At 39.1% G+C, this 26584-nt stretch overlaps 1 protein-coding gene across 1 annotated transcript in view; it reads left to right on the plus strand.

Annotated features, from left to right (window-relative positions):
- Positions 1-19291, plus strand: part of LOC149469184 (EF-hand calcium-binding domain-containing protein 6-like) — a 135094-nt gene extending 115803 nt beyond the window's left edge. Inside the window, exons 14-19 of the mRNA XM_089669608.1 lie at positions 5966-6059; positions 6912-7036; positions 7531-7774; positions 8554-8726; positions 12784-12946; positions 16278-19291. Coding sequence (XP_089525734.1) covers positions 5966-6059; positions 6912-7036; positions 7531-7774; positions 8554-8726; positions 12784-12946; positions 16278-16535 — 1057 coding nt within the window. The 3' untranslated portion in view covers positions 16536-19291. The remainder of the gene's footprint in view (positions 1-5965; positions 6060-6911; positions 7037-7530; positions 7775-8553; positions 8727-12783; positions 12947-16277) is intronic.
- The last annotated feature ends 7293 nt before the right edge of the window (positions 19292-26584 follow it).

Consider the following 26584-nt stretch of genomic DNA (forward strand, 5'->3'; position numbering starts at 1 on the left):
TGGAGGTCTTCGTCTATCCTGTTCGCACTGATACATACAAAATTACAATTGATAATGGTAAATTAAAAACGATCAACCATTCTGAATGATAAAATGCATGTATTTGAAAAAAATATTGAAACCAATAGGCCTGATTTAGCAAAGGAAAATGAACAACGGTAGGGATAAATCCTTATGTTATGGTTGCATTGCAGATGTACATGCACATTATTGTTATTATATAGGATAATTATAGTGGCAACAGTTTGTGCAGTGCTTCAAATATTAAGGGAGACAGTATTATTACAGTGCAGTAGAGGAGGGTTCAGAGGATGGAATTGCATAGAGCGGCCCGAACCTCCTTTTTTCGGGTCCCCCACCAATGCTCTTGGATTTGCTCTTACATCAGATGCTCATATAAAACCACTAACATATCATTCAAACATTAGAGAAAATCACATTTTTGTTTCAAACATGCCACCACTATTCATACATATATTTGGACACAGGAGTGTACTTTTCTAGCAAACCACAATTCAGTGTACAGTATGTACATTGTAGCCTGTACATCCACATCCATGTATATTGCAGACCCATAGTAAATATTGTGAATAAAAGATGTGTTTGTCAACACACAAACTATGCTGCAGGGTAGGCACAAAAGCTTTGGTAAATCAGGCTCTGTGTTTTGCTGTAAATCCTGTATATTGTAAAGTAGTTCCAATTCATAACAGTATGCCCAGGATTATAGGCAGCAGAGGTAAGAGGGGGCTTTTTCCTCTATGGTCACACATTGTATTCCCATCATCAGCAAAAATACAATAATCTCATATAAATGTATGCAGTGTCACAAAAGACAGTTAAGGAGTAGAAAAATTAGAAAATGTTCTGTGTAAAAGATGATCTTGTTGAAAGGATGTTGCTCTAGGTTACAACGATTGTGTGCCTATCATCTCTAAGCAATTATTTGTTTAGCAAATAATGGAGAGTTTTCAGCATTTAGGAAATCCATGATATATTCACTGTCATTGCACATTGTAAAAAAAATAGTGAGTTGATGGTTTGTTGCTATTATGACCTGACATTATAAACTTATAAGAATAAAAATGACCTTTAAACACTTTCATATCCAGGATTTTCATGGTTCTTGTAACTGATGCAGATGTAATCTTTAGAAACATTGATTTGCTAAAACTGGAGAGTGCAATATCTGGTGCAGCTCTGGTTAGAAACCAATCAGCTTCCAGGTTTTATTATCAAAGCTTAATTGAACAAGCTGACGTTAGAAGCTGATTGGCTATCATGCACAGCTGCACCAGATTTTGCACTCTCCAGTTGTAGTAAATTAACCCCAAAGTCTTCCATAATTCTGATAGCCTCCTCACTCAATTCCGTAGTCTATATTGAGTGTGCATTCTTTATGTAGTTTGCATACACATAAACTTGATTGTGATTGCTACGTTTGAATTCTTTATGCAATGGCTAACAAAGAAACTTAGGGGTAAACATACTAAAACTGATGCACTCAGAATCTGGTGTAGCTGTGCATGGTAGCCATTCAGCTTCAGCTTGTTCACTTAGGCTTTGTCAATAAAACCTGGAAGCAGATTGGTTTCTGTGCAGAGTTGCACCAGATTTTGCACTCTCCAGTTTTAGTAAATCAACACCACTACATACCTGAAGTTAGAGCTCTACATTACACCAGACAGATATGACACCATTTTTAATTATTTAATTAGAAATAATATTTTTTTTTCATTATCACGACTAATGTCCTAAGAACCAGATATTATTTCATTTAGAGAAAGCAGATTACCATATAGAACAGGCCAATATATTAGGAAGTATTTGGTTACTCTTGATTACACATTAAAAGTTATTGTCTTTTATATGTATGATTTTTTCTTTTTAAACTAAAGTGTTTTATAAGTAGCCACAAATGTGGTTGTTGACAACAGTGTGTCTTTGTTGAATAGCAGGACAAAGCTCAGTGAGGAAATCATCTGGGTATCACTTTCAGGCTCATCCTGTGTCCTGTTGAGTTCTTGTGTTGATTGTCCTCTGGGGTCACTGTCTACATGGAATCCCCACTGTGATCAGTTTCAGGTCAGCATCCCAATGTTCATTCTCTGCGCACTCACTAGCAGTCATCCTACACACATAACATTTTTCTGTCCACAATACAAGCTGATAACATATTTTATAATGGCCTGTTGTTTCAATGGTTTCTAGAAATTAGTGTTGAAAAGTGGAAAGCAAAAGATTTTTTTAACAGTTGCCATTTAAGTGTAATTCAAGGCAACATTTTTTTCATTTTGAGTAAGTGAGGGCAATAACCTGCGTGTTTTTTGTTGGTTTTTTTGCGGGTGGGGGGGGGGGGTAGATTTCCTGTCACTTCTTGCCCCATAAGTAAAACTTGAAGTGGGAGAAAATCCCAAGGTGTAATCAGGGTCACCAGAACTAGTGTTCTTTTTGGAATGTTTCCCCTTTATTAGTGTACAGATGTAAGCCCAAAATTTGGGATTTTCTTTTGCTTTCATTTTTGATAACAGAAAACAGGACAAATAAAGAGGGCAAATCTTCCTAATGGGGGCACAGACAACAATAAAAACTGACAGGTGTTCTAATTCCTCTCCACTCTATCCAAAACTTAAAAAAAAAGTTTTGCCTTTAGTTATACGTTAAAGCACAGCCAGGGGCGGACTGACCATTTAGCCACTCGGGCACTGCCCGAGGGCCCGGGGTCAGTAGGGGGCCCCACGAGATGCCCCTGGTACCTTTCATAGGCTTTTTTGGGTGTGGTTTGAGTGTGGGCAAGGACACAGGGGCCCCATGATTTCCTATTGCCCGGGGGTCCCATGAGTTGTCAGCCCGCCCCTGAGCACAGCTACCTCATCTGAAGCAAGATCATATTGTAGTAGAGCAAGCTGAAACCATGCCAAATGTATCGTTATTCTTCAAAGTGAACCTTTTGGATAGAAATATAAGAGCAAGAACTGCTGATCACTGGGCTACCATCCTGACTTAGTTTTACTACTTAGTCAATCATAGACTCGGAACAATCATATAGCCAGTAAAGTCCTATTCTGCAAGCTTGTTCCAGGTCAGGACTTAGTAGATATTGGATCTAGATCAGCCTGAAGCCTGAAAAATAAGTCAGCAGTGGCAGCTCAAATATTTCTGTTTTCATGGGTTCACTTTAGTTTCATGCTGCTGTGCTTAGAAGTTAAACATTTTTGGATGTGTTGCAGACATATTCCAATGAACATTGAGCATCACAGCTGCTTGATATCTGATTGGATATTTGTCAGCCTGAAATGTCAGGGATGTCATTTACATAGCCTGTTTATTGGCAACTATGATTTAAAATAACCAGATCTTCTTTACAAATGGGGCATGTATTGATACCCCCCAAGATCTTATTAATTATTTTCTGTTTAGTACAATTTTCACAATCATACATTATCATGACTATAATTCTAAGTAGTTGTTGTTTTGAAAAGCTTTATTAGATAAAGTAACATTATCCAATGAAGAAATTGATAGACAATCTACACAGCCTTGGATACCTTTCTATACGTGAAATCACATAAGGATTATTCTTGTATTGACATAAGCATTCACTTGCTAATTGGCTGGACACTGAACAGCTAATACCCTAATGGCCTCTCCGCCCAACAGTCTTGACTAAGTCTCTAGTTCTTGCGCATTTATTTACAAGTTTTTTCTACTTCCACAAGCTACATAAATGCCAATGTTTTGATCGCCTTAAGGATAAGAATGAGTTAAATGGACCAACATTTTAGCCCTGGCTCTAAAACCATCTCCTTTCAGCCTTTCCTCAGCACCTGCAGGATATTTGCACATACATAAATAAATAAATTAACAATGAATATATAATTTTAATCCCACCACCTTCAAGATTTGATCCTTTGGCACTGGGTGTGTGTTTGTCAATTCCTAATTCTTTTTGATACAGTCTTCAGATACTTGGTGTCTGTCAGGCAAATTTGGGGTATTGTTTTCGCTTGATTAGTTCTGTATGACCCAAGGTTGCCCTCAAAATCCACATCACTCATCAGGACTTGGAAAGGCCTCCTTCCTTTTTAAAAGGGATGCAAAGTGCCTGCCATTCCTCCGGACAAAAGCCTGGGAGGTTTGCAGCATTTGGCCTTCTCAAGGCGTCCGTTTTGCTCAGTGAAGCAAAGATAAAACTCATTAGGGTATACATCCAGTTCTCTGGGACTATACAGCACTTTTGCCTTTCATTGCAATGAAGAATGGTTCAACTGTACATGCTCAAGTCACCTGATGTTATTATACTGCTGTCAGTTGTGTGAATATACTATCAAGAAGAGTCAGACATGGGTACAGAGGTACCCATTAATGTCCGTTTAAAACTAATATGAATTAGGCAATATAGACATTTTATGCCAGGGTTTTTAATTTTTTTTATTTAGGCAAATAATCAAGTCTAACAAGTGGCGAAGAGCCACAATATGAGTACTGTTAGTTTGGAAGGAACTGACCTTTTAATTAAATGTTACATTTTTAATTTAAGAAAGTTTTTGAGTACTTTTATACTTTCTCTGCTTGCTACCACTTTGCTGTATTTGAGAGAAAATGCTAGATGGCAGTGGGATGGATTGGCTTCAATCTCCTTGCATATCTAATGGACTGGTGTTAAGATTTCTGCATTCATATTCAAGGTCCACTTACTTTTCATTACTAGAGGGCCTCAGATATTTTTACACTTATTTTACAGTAAAGACAAGCCAGTCAGAACACCTTCTGCTGCTAGAGCAGGAATAGTGTGACATGGTGGCCAAAACCAGGAAATGTGTTAGGGAGCATTCAGTGGTAGTGTCTGGGAGAGATTTAAATATGTGGATGATTCGACTGACTGCTAATTGGCAATTTTATGAGAGCTTATTTTTATTAATTTAATAGTTGCTAATGAATATTTATCCATTAATAGGTATTTGCTTGCTTAAGCGAAGTATATAAAATAAAATATTTTGTAGTTTCCAGTGCCGATAACTTGCTGCAGCAACTTTTAATACTTATTCTTTAGACACTGGAAAAGGTAAGTATGCTTCTATAGGAGTTACTTTAATGTTACACATCGGTGTTAAATTTAAGGGGATAACTTGCGTATTAGGGTTGAGGTTAGGGTTGTTAGTGTGTGTGTGTGTTAGTACTTAAGAGTTAAAGTGAACCTGTGCTTTGCAAGAAGTTCTAAGCAAGAGGTTGGCTTTATTGGTGGCCCCAGCAGGAGCTTATACCTGCCTTCCCTTTGCTCCCTTGCCTTGATACACAGCTAGGACCAAAGAGAGGAAGACCAGTGTAAACTTCAAGTTACAACTTGGAGCTTTAAACAGGTTGATGACTCTTAACCCCCTCCATGACAGTGCTGAGTTGCAAATCACCAAGAGCCAGTACTGTCATATGGAAGGATAGTGAATATGTCTCCTATATCTGAAAGTACCATTTTATTTTTTCAACTCGAACCGAAGTTGAACTGAACAGGACAGGAATGAAGGGAAGGAGAATGTAAGCTTCTGGATTCCTCAGTAAAGTGAACCTGTCGGCAACCTTAAGAATTACACTTAAGAGTGGGAAAGTTTAATATTTACATGTTAATTTTAGGAATTATGGGGACTTTTCTTTTAATTTTAACCTGTATTTGGCATTCAAATCTGCTTACCAATAACTGCTAGAATAGAGTGTATAGGAATGATTATCAAGGTCACTTCAAAATCTTTCTAGAGACACAGGCAACAGTACAAAACTTGACATCTCTGTCTGTTGGAAAGATGTGTATCTGGAATCTAAAGTGATTGAATCTCTGCAATAGAGAGCAAATAAAATCTAATAGAGGTTCTAATTTGTAACTGTTTTTGCTTGATGTGAGCTTCTAAAGTGGATGTATCCCAGTATTATCATGATATAAACATGGCCAGTAATACCATGTTTCTCTTTAAAGTAAAGGGGTGCCAAGCTTATTTGATGAACGGTCTGTAGGAATGTCTGCCTTGGAAGAAGAAAAGGAACATGGACATGTACGAACACCAGAACAAGTAACTATTTAGACTTTTTGGTTACATTTTATGCAGTATGCCAACACCAGTGTTGAAATGGTTAATCCCAAAAGCCCAAGATGTCAGAAATCAAAATTACTTAATTAGCATGTAATTATTTCTGTACAACATACTGTATACACTATACTCATAATTAGGCTACATGCCCAAGGATGCTTTGGCCCATCAGCATCAAATCGCAGTGGTTTCAGGTGTCCAGGAGGCCCAGGTGCAGCCTTCAGTTCTGCTGCCAGCAGCTTGTCAAAATCTATGACAGGCTGAAAAACTCTGTGGTTGGATGCTGTGCTAAGTGGTAGTCCTGTTTCGAGTCAAATGGTTCATACATTCCTGAATGCATACTGCCCTAACTGCAAGTATCCTTTAGTACACCATCAAGCCGCTGCAGATTTTGGCAGGCTGCTGTCAGTGGGGCTGTCACCTGAAAATGCGGAGATATGATCTGGGAAGCATAACCTTTGTTCATACTTCCTAGATAACATCTACTGCTTTTAGAAAAGTCAAACATAAAGTTCTAGGTAGCCTTTTTACCTTCCAGATTTTCTTGGGTTATTGATGACCAAGGCTGAATTTATAATTCCTGCCCCCCTAGGTCACCTGATTTGTGTCAATGACCACCAAGAACACCAGAAGTTAGTACATTTTGTAACTTGCTTTTAGAGAGCAAAAGCTGTTTCCATTCTAATTGTGAATGTACAATATTTTCTAACAGTGATCTGTAGATTCTAAAAATTCTCCTTCTCTGATATTAAAAATATCACTTTACATCCAGATTGATGATTTCCATCACAACCCAAGACTAGATTTTAAATAGAATCTAATTACTTTTTAAAGCTCTTCAAGATTATTAGGAGTCTCATCCATAAGAATTATGCAGCAGTAGAAAAAGCATTTGAGGATCTGGATGAAATTAATTCGAGACGCCTTACACAGGAGACCATGTACTTCCTATTAAAGAGGTATGCATAGATAATGGAAGCTGTGTAAACATAGACTTTTGTTGTATCTCCAGTTGACATCATACTTTCAAAGTAAATATTAGATTAAACAATCCATTACAAATTTTTTTTTCTTGTAAATTTCCTGTGCAAAATGTCTCATCATTCACACAGTTGTCACAAATAATCACCGTAATGTGTCTAGTATATTTACTTCCTTATATTGTCAGCTTCAACTAGTGTCCATAATACAGCATTTTCCTGAAATATGTCAATCTTGAAAATTCTGCATTCTGGCCATCATTCGGAGCTGACGATCATAGGAAATAAACATGTTGGGAACTTTATGGGGATCAAACATAATAGCAGTGCTAATGCTGAGAGATTCACAAATAGATTTTTTTTTCATAAATAGATCCCTAAGTGTTTTATTATAGACCTTGAATTTTTCTGCGGTCATTCTTGAGACAACATGGAATTCACGCTGTTCACTGATGAGTTTTTTTTTTTTTAAGCTTTGACATCCAGCCCGGTATTACTCGTGGAGAGATCCGCAGACTTTGGAGCACCTTCATCACCAACCAGGACAAAACGCTAGACTACCTGGAGTTTGTCAGACACTTTGGTTACTCACCAAAATCTGCATGTTATCCCAATGCAAAGATAAGTCCCCCAAAGAAAGGCGATGGAGATTTCCTGATTCGATCTAAGAAACTGAACTGTGACTCTGACATTCTTATAGACAATGTCCGTGCTAAGGTATTGCTGTTAGGAATACCATAATGTTGTGTTATCCAATAAGTGGGACTAACTCTCATTAGTGGTAATTACCCTCATTCTAGGTGGGACACTGCAGGGCTCAGAATATCTAAACAAACCACCTCATGGTATTACACTGGTGTCAGCTACCAAATAGTAGAAAGCACAGAGAGCATGGTGAAAATGTTTTTTTAAGGTGTAAGAAGACAAGGTTTTCTAACTGGGTACTGGCAGTGTATATAATGGCTTATAAGGCTATTTTGAAGGTGGAACTAAGCCATCATTCAGGCTGAAGTTGTGGTGCATGGTTGACTATATTAATTGAAGAAGCCTGATAATAATGTGATTATGACTATTACTAGTGGCTTATTAAAGAAAAAAGCCAAGATTTTCAATAATGTGCAAACTGCAGTAACCCATTACAGCCTATTATACTTGACTTTAGAGTAATGTTGAGTTTTAATTGGTTGTTATAGCTAACTGCCCTATAAATATATGTCTGTAACTGCTTACCAATTGCTGGGATTAAGAGAGACTTGCACGCCTAAATGGGTTGGGCAGCCTGACCAGATCTGGAAGCACAAATTTGGGAAAGTTCCCACCTTTTTATATATATACTATTTATATTTCATATATAAACTTGCATTTTTTTTAAATAATAAGCAATAATTGCTTAGGGGCTATTAACAGAGTACTGCTACATTATCTTGCTGAGTAATTGTTTACAGGTCTCCAGGAGAGCAGTGATAGGAGTTTTAGTAGTATTTGTTAAATTTTAGGTGGAGTACTTATGGGATGATCTGCGAAAAGAATTTGAAGATCTTGATCCATACTACACAGGCTTTGTCAGCAAAGAAGAATTTAAAGACCTTTTAACTGAACTATGTATACACTTGAATGAATATGAACGTGAGATATTATCAAAGAAATTTGAATCTAATGGCGATGGACGGTAAGTTATGCTTACAATTTGTGTTATATTTAAATATTACATTTATAATTAATGATGTCCTAAATCTAGTTAAAATAAAATATCAAAGTTTGATCATTCCTTTTGATACTCATCAGATTTGATTTATTAAAACTGGGGACGTGCAAAATCTGGTGCAGCTGTGCATGGTAGCCAGTCAGGCTATAACCCCAGCTTGTTTGATTAAGCTTTGACAAAAAAAAGCCTGGAAGCTGATTTCTATGTAGAGCTGCACCAGATTTTGCATTCTCCAGCTTTAGTAAATCAACTCCTATGCATAGTGGTAATCCACTTTCACTTTACTTGTACCTGATATGAAAATGTAGTGTAAACAAGAAGCCTAAGTTTAACAATAAGCCACAAAATAATCTATACTTTATAGAAAAAAAATGTCTAAATCCAAAAATCCTTTGTATGGAAAGACCACCAACATGTACATGAGGGTGGAGATAAAGATCCAGAAAAACTTTTTGTCTCTCTGTAATTTCTTTGGGATAGGTTGTACTACGTTCTGGGATTGTGCTGAGCTGGAGGAGATACCTGTAGGTGCATATTTGGGACCTGATTGATCTATTCAGCCCTCAAAACTAGACACATTCTGCTAAGAATTATGGACAGTGAAGGATTAGATTTAGGTTATCCAGTGCAAAAAAATAACCATATGGAAAGACAAATTCTGTTCCAACATGTGAGAGCAGGCAGGACCAAAACTGAACAGTGAGATGAAATAATCCAAAGATACAGTATACTTGTTGTATGGTGGGAAATTTGCTTCTTCTGCTTCACACTATGTAGTTGTGCCATGGTGGAACCAGTCCAGCACCAACATGCCTTGTAATTCCTTTGCTTTTTGGGTGGAGTGAGCATTCTGTAATTAACTGAAGCATGCTTTGCCAAATAGTTTTATGGGAGAGTGGAAAAAGGAAAGTCACTGTCAACTAAAATCCATATGACCCCTAGTCGACAGTTTGCAGAGAAAGCACATGGAAGACTCTGCAGTCATCTGGCAGAAATTTCCATGATCTGATGAGGCCAAAATTGAGCTTTTTGTTTATCCAACTAAGCTGGTATGTTTATCATTAGCCAAACACTGCATATAATCATAAAAGCACCATTCTCACTTTTAAGCATAGTGGTGGTAGCATCATGGTGTGGAGATGCTTTCCTACAGCAGGCCTTGAAAGGCTTGTAAGGGCACAGGCTATGGTGAACACATTAAAATTCAGAAAATCCTGAAGTAAAACCTAACAGTCTACAAGAAACCTGAGCCTTGGCAGGAGATCCAGCAAGCAAAAGATAAAATAAAACTGTCTTTTGCTGTAGTATATACCTTCAAAGCAGAGATTTTTCCCATAGCACATATTTTCTACCTATAGATGTCTTCGGTTTGATGGACAGCATCATGTAGCCCACTTGCTTTAAGCCCAGGTCATTCTGGATCCACCTCAGCCTTCCACTGGACAGAAAAATGAGAAGCAGCAAAGTAATGAACTTATCTCTCTGTCAAACTGCTTTTTGTTCTTATCCACATATTTCCTGTAAGTAGATGAACTGGTTGGCTCTTTGTTCTACTTCTACCTTTCACACGCTGACCCTGCTGTGCAGGGACTGTAAGAGTCCGATACCAGGTCAAATTCAGGTACTTAACCCGATTGTCTTAGGCTTCCACTTGTTTCATGCTTGATATTTTGGTTACTAGGACCACATGAAAAGTAGTGAGTTGGTTTATGTTTAATAAATTATAACCTAACCCATGCTTTTTTAATCATGTTTGTAGCACTTGACCTGCTTGCATTAAAAAATACATTTAATAATGTATTAATGATAGCAGAGTTGCAATAAGTTCTGCTCTTTATATAAGTTTAGCTTCAGTGTACTGGAATTGCCAGTCAGTCAGAGAACCAGTCTTAGTGGCTGACTTTAAAAAGGTTCACAATTCACAAATAACCAAAGAGAACTGGTGCAACTATGTAGTGAGGAATGGGGACAAGTTGCATTGTCCAAATGGGCGATGCTAATAAAGAACTAGATATAAATAAAGAACTGCACACAGACTCGAGACTGTAATACTGCCAAAGATGTATCTTCTAAACACTGACTTGAAGGGGATATATAATAATGCAGTCAGTTATTTAGTGTTATTTTACTGTAATTAATTAAATTAACCTCTCATAAATCTGCTTTAATTTTAACATGAAAAGGTCTCTTTTTGGTTGTAAAAATTAAAAATAAAATTAATTGTAGATTAATAATTTATGAAAGTACAGTATATATGAAAACAGCCAAAAGGGTGAATATGCTTTATAGTCCAAATATGGTGCTTGCAGTCTTTGCTGTGAGCTGTGAAGCCATCAGGCTCCCACAACCATGGCTTTGATGACATATAGCATAATTCAGCTCCTGATGTGAATCAGATGCATTGGGAATGGTCTTAATATTTCTGTTTCAATACATTTTACTGAGATTTTTTATGGTTATCCAACAGCAAATTGAACAAATGCAAACAAGTCACAAGGAAGAAAGCATAGTTTAAATGAATAAAGTAATCGTGCAAATCATGCGCATACAGTATAATAAGCAAGAATGGAAAGTTTGGGGAATTAGGATGGGCCAGGGTATATGTTTGCCAACATCACATGTGGGAGAATGGTTTCATTTTTATTGTGACCTTTGGAGTTTGCATTGCTTGGTGATTCCAATGTAATTAATTTTCTATTAAAATACTGAACCCCAGAATCTTTATTCATTTTTTGAAAGGTATAAATGGCTAAAAACGTGAGCCTGGCTCCTGTGATCTTATGTTTTAAAGTATTTTTAACAGTTATAATTTATGATCATGGGTAGACATACAAACAAATTGTATGTATTTTTTTAATCTGAACAATGAGATTTAGGATCATATGACTTATAATTAGTGATGTTCAAGTCATGAGAATAAAACGTTTGCACGCATGGCTGGATTTAGGGGGGTTCTAGGGTGGGTCCCCCAAAGCCAAAGCTATCTGAGAGGGGAGGAGAAGCTCTTCTGACTGTGCCAAGGCTAGGACAGTGAAGGGATGGGAGAAGGAGCTCTGTTGAGTGCCCTGCCAGCAGTGTCATCTGTCCTCTGCCCTGCCAGTTGTGACCCCTGTCCTCTGCCCTACCAGCAGTGATCCCTGTTGTCTGCCCTGCCAAATGTGACTCCTGTCCTCTGCCCTGCTAGCAGTGTCTCCTGTCCTCTGCCCTGCCAGTTGTGACCCATGTCCTCACCTCTGCTGCCCCCTATTCTCATCACTGCTGACCCCTGTGCCTGCCCAGCTGACCCCTGTGCTCTGCCCTGCTTATCCCTGTACACTGCCCTGCTGACCCCTGTACATTGCCCTGATGACATCTCTACATTGCCTTACTGACCCCTGTACATTGCCCTCCAGACCTCTGTACACTGCCCTGCTGACCCCTGTGCTCTGCCCTGCTGACCCCTGTACACTGTCTTACTGACCCCTGTACATTGCCCTGCTGACCCCTGTACATTGCCCTGCTGACTTCCCATTCTCTTCCCCCCTGATATTTTTTTATTGTACTCCCACATCAGACAGGCTAGATCTGACCCTGATTGCTTTTATTTATATTAGCATGCAGATCTACCTCATCTGCAAAGAATCCATAGCTCAGCAATTTTCCTTCTTGGAATGTAAAATACTTCACAGCCTGAACAAATCCACATGCTTTTATTCAGACTGGTCAAAAAAATTGCAGTTTGGCATTTTTGCCTGATTTGTGAATTGGTGCTTTTATCACTGTTCATAAGCTAAAGATGATATCTTCTTCAGGATAACAAGAAATCCTTTGCATCAATCATTTATTTACAGTCCAAGCTCCAACTTGCAGGACTCTTGGAGAGTCCTTTGTCCTGGTATGCCGAAGATAAATTCCTTTTCTGCCTCTTTAATAAAATGATGGTGATAGACATTCTTCCTACGCTGTTAATAAATGTCAAAACCTAAAAAAAAATTATATTGATTTACATGGATTATGTTGGTTTGTGTTTTCTTTATGTAAGGGTATGCTACATTGATTTCCTGCAACCTTTTGTGCCCCGCCGACAAGCGTTAAAAACTAAAACCAACATGGAGGCAGTTATGCAGAGTTCACGGGAAGAAGATGATTCCTCTGAACCCCGACCTAATGGTCTGGGCACACTGACATCAAGGATGCGTAAGAAGGTAAGATCGTTCACGTGTTCTGCATGTGTACATTTCTTTCTCTATATTTTCTAGCTATTCTTGAATTCATTAAAGGATTTTTCCTTTTCCACTACTACTTTCAAATATATATTTTACCTCATATTTATAATGAAATGGTCAGAGTTTATGATCATAATCAAGCAGTGTTCTTCCCTTTTACGTTATTAATAATAAAATACAGCAAATATATTACCAAGAATGCCTAGAAGACATCCATTTTTTTCTTACTCTAATTAAATGACATGATTGCTGAAAATCATTCTGGTTTAAGATATTGAAGAAAGACACCTTTTGGATATACTGTACAGTACATCCTAACATCTCTCCAAGCAAAGAGCTACCTAGGGCCAGATTTAGACCATGGGAGGCTCGGGACACTTTAGTTTCAGGGGCCCCTTATACACAGCGTTGGCTTACAATCTCAATGACAGTCATGCGTTTTAAAATGCATCAGGACACAATGTTATTCTGAGGTAATGTGTGCACACACACACACACGCAGTCATGGGTGGTTTGTTTGAGCCGCCAAAATTAATTTTTAAAAACGATACAATTTACTACGGTAGTCCAGAGTAAAAACTTTTGCAGATGTGGGCAAAATATTACTTCCCAATAAACATTTAATAAAGTATTTTTTTATTATGTATTTAATTTTTTTATTATTCTTAATTTTTATTATATTATATAATTTTTAAATATTGTTTTATATAATTTTTGTATGGCGGGGGTGCTCGTATCAGGAGAGCCCAGGGCAGTTGTCCCTTTTTCCCCCTTATAAACCCAACACAGGAGCTACCGGGCAGGTGACACAGCAGAAGTCCAAATTCTTCATTTGACCTTCATTAAACCTTTTAAATTCTTTTTTTTGTTTTATTAGTAGTTGCTCTGGTTACCTTTCATTGCTTTCTTTAATGTTTATGCTGGTAAAGAACAGTGCTTTGCTCAATGATTTGCCACTTTGGAGTTTTGAGAATATTGTACAGTTATAACCTGGAATTAAAATTGGTTCAATTATTATTTTCTATCACTGAATATAGTCCAAAGTGTGATGTTGCAATAAAATATACAATCTTTTAATTTCAAATAAACAACTGAAACTTATTTACTGCATAACTATTTGTCCCTTTTTTTGGCAAAGCCTTCAATAGGTTTTGGTGCAACCAATTGCCATGTAAAGCCACATATGCATTTAAACGGTCACAATTTCCAAATTATTACACCTGTTTGGAAGGTTTAAAGTTTGTTAAAAGAAAACAAACCAAAAAACAGTGGCATAAGGACTAAGGAGCTATTGAAACTTTGTAAATCAAATAGTAGATTGTAACTATAAAATGTGGAAAAGATGAAATAAAAACTAAATTATCTTCAAGTCTTACATAATTGTTGGGTAAATGTCAGCATTGGGCTGTAGCCATTTAGCATATGTTAGCAAAGATATAATTATGTCTAAAGCATATGTAATTAGTGCATAATTTAATTTAGCTGTTATATTCTCCACCTTACTATCATGTTAGGTGTGTGTGTGTCATCAGATGTACTTTCCTATAGATTTTCACTTCTTATGCTGATGGTCATACATGACAGTGTAGCTTTACAATGGGATTGATTTAGTAAAACTAGAGAGTGCAAAATCTGGTTCAACTGTGCATGGTGGCCAATCAGATTCTAACTTCAGCTTATTCAATTAAGCTTTGAAAAAAAAACCTGATTGGTTTCTATGCAGAGCTGCACCAGATTTTGCACTCTCCAGTTTTAGCAAATCAACTCCAATGCATGTTCCTGTTTGCAATTGCAATCATCATCTTCCAAAACCTTACTTAGCAGATTAGTAATCCTTCATTCATGATGTTAATGCATCAAAAGACAGCTTTTTTAATCCTTTTTTATTGCTTCTATAGCCTTTTTTGACTATGTAGCAATAATATGTACAATACTAGCTTGTTACAGAGTAGTCTGTCAATTTGGGTTTATAAATGTGTGAGCCCATACATGGTCTAAACAATAAGGGAGAATCAAACATTTGCTTTTAAGTGTGTTACAGCAATTTTTATTGGCACCTCAAGGCAGATGACGCAGATCCAGTGCACATGCTTTGTCGCAGTGCTCTCTAACACACTACTGTTGTGTTGTTGTCTGTGTGAAAAAAATGCTGCACGCACTATACTTTTTTGCCCATTCCATTCAATATGAACATTAATGCGATATACAAGAATGCTGAAATGTGAATGGGCTTCACACGACAATGATTCACAGAGTGTATTGTATTATAGCATTTATAGTTCTAGACTTTTCAGTCTTGGTTTTGCAAACATCTATTAAATCTGCGGTGCTTGCCCAGATATGGCATCACATTTTATAGACTGCTTACACTTCCTTGGACTTGCTCCTAGTTTCTAGGTATCTGTTGCTGTCATCTGTCACCTGCTGTACTTTTCAGTTTGTGTTCCAGAACACTAGTTCTGCTAGAGGCCTGGACCTTTAATATGCACTGTATGTTGTTGTCCACTTGGGCTCAGACACAATAGTTTAATGTCAGGATATGGTGACACACAAGCAGATGTGAACATAATCCACTTTAAAATGATGGGTGAACACCAACTTTATTATTTATTTTTTCTTCCCAAAAATTGGAAAATAAATTAATAGGTACAGTTATGCAAGTATAATCCCAGTTTAAACTTTCCCATCTAGCAGTTCTCAAGCAGATACATCTAAGCTAGCTTTTGGCCCAGACACAGCTTTGTAAATGTGCATAATTACTGCCCTCTGCAGTTGTTTGAAATGGACACCCACTACATCAGTAAAACCAATGTATGCTACCTGCTGCAGATTGAGAACAGGCGTCCCTCCATAATGACAGATTAGCCGAGGTATTGTATAAATAAAAGGACATACACAGAGGACAAATATGAGGTCTTACCAATTTGCATTGGACACCCGCCTATATTATCTGCATGGCTAACCATGCAGAAAATGACAAATAGTGTGTCCTGAAAAGTACTGCATCATGCATTTATTGCTGTCACTCCCCTTATTCAAAGGGCTGGGAATACCAAGTGCCTGGTTAACTCCCCCTGGTTTAACAATTAAAAAAGAAAAATAATTATTGTGGGTACAGAATTTATGCTGCTTTACCTTACACAAGACCCTGTAGTGATCTGCTCAGAGTCAATCCTGAAAACAACTAATGGAATAGCTTTTGCCCTGTGTATCTGGTCCCTTATAAATACAATTAGTAATGTGCTTTGAGGAACACAGGATTAGAAAATTGAAATGGGGGATTTAAACAACCATTTCTTCTAATATGCAGCTGCAAGGGGAATGGAAGACACTACGCAGAGCCTTTAAGAAGCTGGACATGGACAACAGTGGCTACTTATCTCTACCTGAGTTTAGGTCTGTGCTGAAGCTCTGCAACTTTGTTCTTGATGAAGATGAGGTTTATCACATCATGTCTGCATACGACCAGAATATGGATGGCCAGATCAACTACAAATCATTTTTAGAGCACACATGTAAGAAAGATAACTGTTCTATCTCTAGCACACCTCTGTCAAACACTGTGTAATGGTCATTTGATAAGCATCCATAAATAAGACAACCATGTGAATGACCAGCCAGGGTAACCTGTAGCTCTCCAGCTGTTGTAGAAATGCTTGTTTTGGCACAACTGTAGAAGAGCCATTGCTTGCCTTTTTATTGCTTCTGTTGCTCTAGTAAACCTATTACATGGAAGTACATATTATATAAAAATAAGTTATATCTAAATTATCAGTTCACATAGATATTGGTATCTATGTGAACTGAGTATTAGTAAACCACTGGTTGTGGTTTAATGTGATCACTTTTGTCTGCTTTCAGCAGCATTTACAGTGTTCAGCCAGTGTTTAGATATGGTAATTTAACAAAAGATTGTTGAGCTCTTCAGTATTTCAATACTCATGGATTGGACTTTAGCAGATACTGGTGACCTGCAAGAAATATAGGGGAAGATTTACTGGAGCACTTACAATCTGATGCTGCTGTGCTTGGTAGGCAATCAGCTTCTAATTTCAGCTTGTTCAATTAAGCTTTGACAATAAAGCCTGGAAGCTGATTGGTTTCTATGCAGATTTGCACCGTGCAGTTTGAGTAAATACCCCCCCCCCCCTCAATAATTCTGTAAAAACATTGAGTACTGAGGTGTTTGACTTGTTGACCACTCAGTCATGGCAGTTCTGTGTTGGTGCACACATGGTGGTCCCACACAGGCAGAAAGTGTAGGGGTTATTTTCCAAAAAACTGGAGAGTGCAAAATCTGGTGCAACACTGCAGAGAAACCAACCAGCTTCCATTTTTTGTTTTGTCAAAGCTTAATTGAACAAGCTATTTTTAGAAGCTGATTGGCTACCATACACAGCTGCACCAGATTCTGAGTGCTCCAGTTTTAGTAAATCAAACCCTGTGTTTCTTAAAAGCTAGTGTCATTTATCTGCATGATTCCATTAATTCCTAGTATTTGGCCAGCTGCATTCACATTACTGTTGTTTCAGCTCCTAGCATGACTTCCTCCTCTGTGTGTAAGGCTCATGATAAAAGCATGCAAATTTAAAATAGAATAAAGCCATTCTTTTCATCAGGTTCTGGGTCTGTGGGTCTATTATGTTTGGGAAAAAAGATTCCCTACTACATTCCATTTGTGCAACTTATGTACAACATTACTGTCGCCCTGTTTTTGTAACTCATAGAAAATGGTTGTCAGTAAGTCGTGACCCCTTATTCAAAATAACATCTGTTCTATATGAATCCAAATAAAATATGAATAATAATAATAATAAGTAATATTAATGTACAGTAGCAGCGCACATGTGGATTTCCTGTTCAAGTTTAATGCTTAATTATACATACTGGACATTCTATGAGGTTTCTTTTTCCAGTGGCTTTATTTTGTTTATTTATTACAGGTACTTGTATAGCGCTGTCAATTTACGCAGCGCATTACATAAATATTGTACATTCACATCAGTCTTTACTACATGATACTACGTTTATGTGTTATTCAAGACAGCTAGTTGTTTAACAAGACGTATACTTTTTCGGGAATATTTGCTTAGTTCTATAGTAGATATTATAACAGAAAACAGAATATACATAATCAATTTTTAAATAAAAGGTGTGCCATGTGTTAAAATTCTTTCAGGCTGACTTCCCACTTGTGCGTTGCACTAATGGGCAGAAGCATGCATGTTTTACTGTGTTACTTTGTGGTGTGTTGCCATTTATCTTGCTAGCATCTGGCAATCCAGCTGTAGTATGGCATGCTGTGTTTCCAAAATTGCTGCAGGTACTTAAAGGTAGTGCTGCCAGCCCATTCAGAATCAATGGGCTGCCCTAAAGCAGCATGTCTTGATGCTTGAAAACATGTGCCTTACATACATTGAAACATGGGTAAGTGCAGAGGGGCACATAAAATCATCTTCATCTTCACCTCCAATAATATTTGCATTAGTTCAGTGGCTGATTATAATTGTTACAGGGGCGGACTGACAACTCATGGGGCCCCTGGGCTATAGGGGATCATGGGGCCCCTGTGTCCTCGCCCACACTCAAAACAGCCTATGAAAAAGGTACCAGGGGCATCTCATGGGTCCCCATACTGACCCCAGGCCCTCGGGCAGTGCCCGAGTTTCCAAATGGTCAGTCCGCCCCTGAAATGTTATCAGAATGGCTTATTTAATTTTTTGTGTTTCTTCCTAACTAGGACAATGACAATAATCATATTTAGAAATATGTATTCAAATGTTTCATCACCAGTTCATATGTAAGCATAACTGATAGTTTACATTTTTTTGCTGTATAAATGAACGCAAGTTTTTTTTCCATGTTATCGGCAATTTTAGGCTAATGTCCATTAACAGGATGACAAACAGCAAGCTGATTATGTGTCGGTTTGATAGTTATCCTAATATTCAGCACCTGTGTATTACTTATACGTTTGCATATAGATCTTGTGAATATTACTGTTTGCTCTTTATATAAGCCATTTAGGGTTACTGATGTTTTGCCTTTTCTTATATGATATGAACCTACAGAGCGTTACTTCAATATTAGTGGTCAGAAGATTTTTTTTTTTGTTTCAATATTTTTGTTCTGATTTTGTTAAGATTTACTAGTTATTTGTAATATACATTTTTGGCTCAATTTTAGGTTGAAATAAATGCAGCAAAGACTGAAAAATTGTTCTGTTGTCTTTGCATAATACTAAAAGTTACATTAATATTTTTTGTTAACCACTCTGTAGAGTTTAGATCTGGTCACTAAAATAAAGTCAACTGATGCAATGGTCATTTTCTCAGGAGTCTCTTTATAAAATAAATGCTGGTAAACAGTTTTAACTGTTTTTTTTTAGTGTGACTTACTGTAGCATTCACAATAGTTTTTCTATTGCCCTACTTATTTCAGATATACTCCAACTCACAAAAAGTTCTAAATTACCACTAATGCCTGTTGCAGCATATTATTACATGGATACTTAAGTGCTTTTATACTGTAGCTTGTGTTGTAAACATGCAAAGGTATTTTATTAGGGGGCAATTCACATCACTGCACTGTGGTAACTCATGATTCATTTGTTAGTGTGCTGCGGTATCATTTATTTTTAATGATATCTTAATTCTCCTGCACAATACACCTAAATTGTGGTGCGCTACAATGCATGTGTGTTGTGCAGGCGTGTTGTGGTATACTACCCAACCATGGCACCACCTGCCTGTAGTTTGCATGTTCTCCTTGTGCCTGCGTGGGTTTTCTCCGGGTACTCCTGTTTCCTCCCACACTCCAAAGACATACTGGTAGGTTAATTGGCTCCTGTCTAAATTGGTCCTAGTATGTGTATGTATGAATGTGAGTTAGGGGCCTTGGATTGTACACCCTTGAGGGTTAGGGACTGATGTGAATGTACAATATATATGTAAAGCACTGCGTAAATTGACGACACTATTAACTAGTTCCCAACCATGCTATAGTCGAAGGACAGCTACAGCGCAGTTGTCTAGTTCTGGGACGACGTCTATGAACATCACTTCAGAACATGCCCCCAGCGGCGCGCACCTGGTGCCGCCAGTGATACGGTAAACGGCCAATCACGGCGGCCTTTTACCACATGATCAGCTGTGTCAAATGTGAGGAAAGTACTGCCGAGAACCGGCAATTGTCAGCAAAGGGATCAGCACTGATCATCAGGGCACTGATGATGAGTGCCCAGTAGTGTCACCCAGCAGTGCCACCCACCTGTGCCCATCAGTGCAGCCCACCTGTACCCATCAGTGCCACCAACCTGTGCCCAGCAGTGCCACCCACCTGTGCCCAGCAGTGCCACCCACCTATGCATAGCAGTGCCACCGATATGTGCCCATCAGTGCCACCCACCTGTGCCCTGCAGTGCCACCCATCAGTGGTGCCCAGCAATGCCACCCATCAGTGCTGCCCAGCAGTGCCACCCATCAGTGCTGCCCATCTGTGCCACCTGTCAGTGCAGCATCATCAGTGCCAGCGCATCAGTGCTGCCTATCAGTGCCCATCAGTGCTGCCTATCCATGCCACCTCATCTGTGCCCATCAGTGCTGCCTGTCAGTGCCCATCAGTGCTGCCCCCTCAGTGCTGCCTATCAGTGCAGCCTCATCAACACACATCAGTGAAGGAGAAAAATTACCTGTTTGCAAAATTTTATAATAGAAACAAAGAAAAACTTTTTTTTAAATTTTTTTACTCTTTTTTTGTTTATAGCGCAAGAAATAAAACACCCAGCGGCAAGTAAATACCACCAAAAGAAAGCTCTATTGTGTGAAATTTTTTAAAAAAATTTCATATGGATACAATGTTGCATGACCGTGCAATTGTCATTCAAAGTGCGACAGCGCTGAAATATGAAAATTGGCCTGGGCAGGAAGGTATAAGTGCTCAGTAGGCAAATGGTTAGTGTACCTATTAAAGTACCTGTAATAAATAAATAAATAAATACAATACAATACAAAAAATTCTGCAGGTATGATTTTAATTAAGATATGTGCATTAGGCAGCTCATTTAAAAAAGTGAGCTACCTTGCTACAATGCATACTATCACATGTAAAAAGCATGTATTAAACACACCGCAGCTGATTGCCCTTGTACACATGGACAATAAATATTGTATATCAGAGAATACTAGTAGTAGAATTAATTACTTGCTTTGTAGCCTTCCTGTAAAGTACTGGCACAAGCCCAGGTCCTACAACCACTGCTGCACTGCTGTTCCACTTTAGCAGTCATCTTTCTGGAATGCTTTTTGTATACATTAATACTCGGGTGTCCCCTGGAACAAAAAGCTAATTCTACAGGCTAGGCAAGGAAACAGAGCAGAGGGAGAGTGGCCAGAGGGATTCGTCAGCAAGAACTAACAGTTAGTTTCTACACTCCCAATGACAGACCAGAGTGCAGTTGCCCAGGTGGATTTACATACTGTAGATAAATCTGCAACATTAGCCCCTCTCAAGGAGTGGTGCTGTCACAGTGACATGTGGAACAGGTAACCTCACTTGCTGCTTTTAGCGTTTTCTTGGACCACATAAGCAGTGCTAGGGTGAGGTTGATAAAACAAAAATAGTTTCGGACTCAATGTACACTTAATCCACCACTAGATCTGGAGAGAGTATTACCTGAGTATTTCGTTTTGTAAAAAACACAGCACAAAAAATATTCAGATTACACGATGTGGGTCCTGGCCTGTAATGTTTGCTTAGGGCACTGGATCTTGCACCAGGAACTCACCTTGGCACGTAGTGCCATTTGTAGTTAGCCGCAGGGTGCTATACAGGTCCAGAGCCATGGTCCATTTCTGTGGTTTCCACACCCTGAAGACCCCTTCAGGAGTATGCCCAACTTGACAAGCAAAGCCTTGAACTCTAGTAGGCCCAACACCAGGGCCACCGATAAGGGGGTACCACCAGTCCTCCTGTAGAGGGCCCGGACAGCAGGGCTCATACACATGGGTGGCACAGTGGTTTAGTGGTTAGCACATCCGCCTGGCAGTACTAGGGTCGTTGGTTCAAATCCCAGCCACGGCACCACCTGCCTGGAGTTTGCATGTTCTCCCTGTGCCTGCGTGGGTTTCCTCCAGGTACTCCAGTTTCCTCCCACACTCCAAAGACATGCAGGTAGGTTAATTGGATCCTGTCTAAATTGTCCATAGTATGTGTATGTATGAATGTGAGTTAGGGACCTTAGATTGTACACCCCTTGAGGGTTAGGGACTGATGTGAATGTACAATATATATATATATATGTAAAGCGCTGCATAAATTGATGGCGCTATATAAGTACCTGAAATAAATAAATGGGTTATTTGGCCCACACACTGCGAATGAGCAGTTTGTGTGACTGGAGTTGTTTGTTTCTTTATGAGGATGCAGCGGCTATAAGAACACAGCCACAGGTTCTAATTTGCTAAGTGTGGGTTAGTGGCCCCAAATGTTTGTGTTTGGGGCCGTACACCTACATTCATACGCTTGTCAAATTAGGACCTTCGGCTTGGTTTGTACAGCTGTTGTGTCATAGTGTAACATGGGCTGCCTGCACAGTAAAATCCAGATTTAAAAAAAACACTGATTCACATTGTTCAGCCTGTAGCACCCTTGTGAATGAGCCCCAAGACCTCATTTACACACAGAGCTTTATTTATTATCTCAATACCGTTTTATCTTTTAGATTTAGCAGGGATTGTGTAAGTTTTGTTATGTTTGTGTCCCCTAGTAATGATTTTACTGTATTTTTAGTAAAAATATTGTTTTGATATTTTCGGGAAGGGGGGACCTGGGGGCCCTATCTGGTAGTCTGTATGAAGCCCCTTGATTTCTAACAGCAGCCCTGCCCAACATCATGGATAAGGTAAGACAGGGTTTCCCTGTATGTTAACATCGGTTTTAGCTTTCAAAAACACTATGCGCAATGCATAGCACATTATGCAGTTTTAGAGGCAGAGGATTTGGGAGTTATTCACTTTATTGCGCTAGCCCTGCCATTTTGTCTCTATTTCTCAGCAGGTTCATTTTGAAATTGGCCCTTTTTCTCCTCATACAGTGTATAGATTTCGTTTCAGGAGGATGAGTTAACTGCTTCACGCTTTCCAGATGACATATTCCCATCCAACATTTTTGCTGAAAACTCACACAGCATGTTGCTGCACTCCTCCTGCCACCTTTTACAATGACACAGCCACAGGAACACAGTCAGCACCCGGGTTATAGCGGCTTCTGCATCCAAACAAGACTCTAGAATCTTCCTTATCTCTGTGCTTATGCACAGGATTTTGTTTTTTACAGCTTGGTCTGCTGAACCTTCTTGTAAGAAGCATCTTTTACATATGCCTTTTGATGGTGAATGCCTATTTAGGGAATCCCTTGATAAATTTAAGTTACTGGGGAAAAGGTACTCCTTCCCCACAAGAAAAGCCTAAATCTCTTACGGCACCTCCTTTTGTCACAAGTCCTGAAGTCCCAAGTCCACCAAACCTGACCAGAAGCCCTCTTCATAATGAACGGACGCCCCCACTCTTATGAATGAGGGGGATGTCTTTTGGTGTTTGCACCAGTCTGATTCTGAGACATCCCAGACATCTGGTTCCAATCTGTCACATTAAAGGGGTACAGAATAGAGCTTCTCTCTCTGCCACCTCTTCACATTGTGTATTGAAATCTGCTACAGACCAAAAGAAGGCAGATTTAATTACCGCACTGCACCAGCTTCAGGATCAAGGAGTGGTTGTGCCAGTTCCTTTTAAAGAACAGTTTCAAAGTTTCTAATCAAATCTATTCACAGGCCAATACTGGGCCTAAAATATTTAAACAGATTTATTTGTGCACCAACCAAAATTTCAGATGGAATCAACAAGATCTGTCATTGCTTCACTCAGACAAGGGGAATTTATGGCATCAGTATATATACAAGATGCCTGCCTACACAGCCCAATCTTCCCTCACATCAGTACTTTCTGCGTTTTGCTGTAGGAGCCTTTCATTTCATTTGTAGCTCTGTCATGCAGATTCTCCTCTGCACCCAAGTGCTCACAAAAGTACTTGCCTAACTTCCTGTTCTTCTATGAACTCAGGGCATTCATGTCACAGGTTACCTGAACGACCTCCTACTGAAGGACCCACAACATTGGGTGGCTAACGTCCAAAAGACAATTCAGTCCCTTTTCCCTATTTTTCAGGATAACTTTTAAAATTCTGCTCTCCATTCCTCACACAGTCTAGACTACCTGGGTTTAATCTTGGACACAGCTCAAGCCAGAATCTTCCTTCTCAGGAGAAGGTTGCTTTCCTAAAGTCCCACATGAGGACCATCAGTTTAAAAACGGCACCCCTCAGTTCCCTTTTGCATGAGGGTTCTTGCTTCATCGTAGCTTTCTTGAGGCAGTTCTCTTTGCCCGGTTTTATTCCAAACCTCTTCAGTCCAACATGGTCATGATATTGCTTGACCTGGATGGGATGCAGTTTACAATTCCATGACTGACCAGGTGACCTTGTTCCCACATGAGATTAAACATCAACATTCTGGAACTGAAAGCCATCAGATTATCTCTATGATACTGGACTTCCCGTCTGAAAGGTCACCCAGTCAGGGTACAGTGAGACACTGCCACAGCAGTGGCCTACATAAGTCATCTAACAGGGTGCCAGAAGTCAGCCTGCCTCAAGTATTTTGCTCTCCTGTGCAGAAGATCAAATACCAGCTATCTCAGTCTTCCTCATCCCTTGAGTGAAAGGCAAACGTCCTAACCCCTCAATGCCGAGACCTGGGTGTTGGTCCCTGCATCCATTGATCTTTCAAAATCACTAACAAAAGTGGGGGAAACTGGATGTAAACTTCCTGGCCTCCAAGTTCAATGACAAAGCTAGGGATCCAGGCTTCGTTGCAGGCTGTACAAGAGAGAGGAGGGAACAGTTTCAGTGATTTTTATTACACTAATCTGGCCCAGAAGAACTTGGTACAGAGACATACTCAGACTTCTAGCAGATGAGCCTTGCCTCCTCCAAACAAACTTACTGGCCCAAGGTCCCCTAGTCCATCCTGCTTCTCAGTTGCTGGCTTAAATGGCATGGCTGTTGAAACCCAAGTCCTAAAGAAAAGGGGTATTTTTGACTCTGTTATTCCCACCTTACTCAGAGCAAGAAAATTCCACTCCCAGAAGATTTAGCATGGCACATGGAGGGCTTATTTTGCCTTGTGTGCGGATTTGTGCTAGCAAGTTCTTCCTTTTTTTTTCTTTTGTACATAGGTACCTATGCTTCCCCCTGTTAAAAATTGTATATATCAATTGAAACGCATTGGGTAATTGTGGCAAAAAAAGCTTGTTGTTAACATATTTGCACACTTACCTCTATATGCCTGAAACCCATGGGTGTATTGTTAGGAATTTATCCAAAAGCAGAATATTTATTTAAAGTTCTTTTAACAATTAATTTATACCCAGAAGTTTGTACGATAAAATTACATTTTTTAAATAAAATAAAATTTGGTTGTGGTTTTGGCCCATGGGAAAAAATATTTTTTTCTAGTTATATGGGGACATGGCAGTCTTTTGGCTCACAGATGGTCCACCCATCCTGTTTGGTGTGAGGACAGAAAGCTGAGTCCCAGGAGATACTCCGTAATTCATATTTTGACTTTCTTTAGTCTGGTCTTGACCAGAATCTCTCCCTGAGCACCCTTAAGAGACAGGTTTCTGCCTTATAACTCCCCCAATTCGACCTCTTATGTCACCTTGGAATTTCAACCTTGTGCGTTCTGTACTTCAGATATCTCCCTTTTAACCAATTGGAAATATTCTGTGGGGTTGTGAGGTTGCCTTCTTGGCAGTCATTACATCTGGTTGGCTTTTTTTTTTAAGTTAGCAGCTCTTTCCGGTAAAGAGTTCTTTTTTGTGCTCAAGGACAAAGTGGTTTTGAGGCCAATACCTTCCTTCCTTCCTAAGGTGGGCTCTTCCTTCCACCTCAGTGCAGACATTGCTCTTCCTTCCTTTTGTCCTGCCCCAAAACATGACATGAAATTGCTCTACATTGTCTGGATGTTGTCAGGACTCTCAGGGTCTACCGGTTATCAACAATCTTTATTTGTGAGACAGAGTGCCTTTTTGTCCTGCCTGTGGGCCCTCTTTGAGGGTATTCTGCTTCCCGCTCTACCATTGCAAGTTGGATCCGACAACTTATCTCCAGGGTATACATCTTTAGGGACAGAATTACTGAGTTCTCTATCAGAGCTCATTCCACCAGGGCTGTTGTTGTCTCTTGGTTCAGCATCAAACATCTTCTTCCCAGATTTGTAAGACTGCCACCTGGTGCTCTGGTCATATGTTGTCCATGTACTATCAGGTGGATATTCAGGCCTTGGATAAAGTGGTGCTTCAATCTGTTATATGTGTGTTTTGTTTGGAACTGCAGTTGCCATTGTGCAGCACATGTGATCAGTTATTACACCAGTCATTTAATTGCTTGACAGTTTGGTTGAGAGCACAAACACCTGTGACAGTTATCATTTATGGCATGCCTTTTATGTGTTACAGGGAACAGTTAAAGCAAAACTAAAGGGTCAATACTCACCTA

This window comes from Staurois parvus, unplaced genomic scaffold (assembly GCF_062004578.1).
Source record: "Staurois parvus isolate SC_StPar_1 unplaced genomic scaffold, SC_StPar_1.0 ptg000080l, whole genome shotgun sequence".
Lineage (NCBI taxonomy): Eukaryota > Metazoa > Chordata > Amphibia > Anura > Ranidae > Staurois > Staurois parvus.